The sequence below is a fragment of the Sapajus apella genome, unplaced genomic scaffold (genome assembly GCF_009761245.1).
Source record: "Sapajus apella isolate SASKATOON/1434 unplaced genomic scaffold, GSC_monkey_1.0 scaffold16921, whole genome shotgun sequence".
Classification (NCBI taxonomy): Eukaryota; Metazoa; Chordata; class Mammalia; order Primates; family Cebidae; genus Sapajus; species Sapajus apella.
The window spans coordinates 1-1,069 of NW_022453842.1; the positions used below are offsets into that span (position 1 = coordinate 1).

Sequence of the window (1,069 nt, forward strand, 5' to 3'; positions counted from 1 at the left end):
GCCATCTGTCACCCCCTCCGCTACACCACTGTCATGAAAGAGGGACTGTGTACCTTACTAGTAGCTGTGTGCTGGATCCTCTCCTGTACCAATGCCCTGACTCACACTCTCTCCCTGGCCCAGCTGTCCTTTTGTGCTGACAACACCATCCCCCATTTCTTCTGTGACCTTGCTGCCCTACTCAAGCTCTCATGCTCAGACATCTCCCTCAATGAGCTGCTCATTTTCACAGTGGGATTGGCAGTCATTACTCTACCACTAATATGCATCTTGATCTCTTACGGCCACATTGGGGTCACCATCCTAAAGACTCCGTCTACCAAGGGGATCTTGAAAGCCTTGTCCACCTGCGGCTCCCACCTCTCTGTGGTGTCTCTGTATTATGGCACAATTATTGGACTGTATTTTGTCCCCTCGTCTAGTGCCTCCAGCGATAAGGACATAATTGCCTCTGTGATGTACACGGTGGTCACCCCATTGCTGAATCCCTTCATTTATAGCCTAAGGAACAGGGACATAAAGGGAGCCCTGGAGAGACTCTTCAACAGGGCAATAGTCTTATCTCAATGACATTTGTTCTTCTTTATAGCAGACACATGTATCGACCTATCTCCAGATGATAGATCCTTAATCCTGATCCCAGCAAGGGATAAGTGCTCAGTAACTCTTTGATGACTTGAATTGCATTCTGTTACAGTTATTCTCTCTTTTCCTCTTTAGTATAAATGGTGAATTCTGTGTTTATTTAATTAGTTATTTGTCTTGCTTATTAGATTCAGAAATTCCATAGCTAACAGAACTTAAATCTTTCATTTCCTGGAAATTTTTTTGTTCTTATGCATTGTTTAAATATGTTGACTAACAGGTTTCCCTTGGCAGAGAAAGGTTGAAGGATTGGGTATTTGTAAAGTTGTTTTCCTTACTTTTTTCCCATTCAGTTCTGTTCTTACATTTTTGATTGTTGGTGGTGATGGTGGTAGGTCAGGAGAAGAAACTGTATAGTACCCTTTACAGATCCAAAAAGCTATTCCCTGTCATAAGTTCAGCTCCTCCACTTCAGGGCTTGAGG

At 43.3% G+C, this 1,069-nt stretch overlaps 1 protein-coding gene across 1 annotated transcript; it reads left to right on the forward strand.

Annotated features, from left to right (window-relative positions):
- Positions 1-6: 6 nt before the first annotated feature.
- On the forward strand, positions 7-896 carry LOC116548612 (olfactory receptor 1J4; the record flags this gene model as incomplete). The annotated part of the gene is made up of 1 exon (XM_032273971.1): positions 7-896. A coding segment is annotated over one exon (564 nt), but the record flags the coding sequence as incomplete, so codon positions are not given.
- Between the last annotated feature and the right edge of the window lie 173 nt (positions 897-1,069).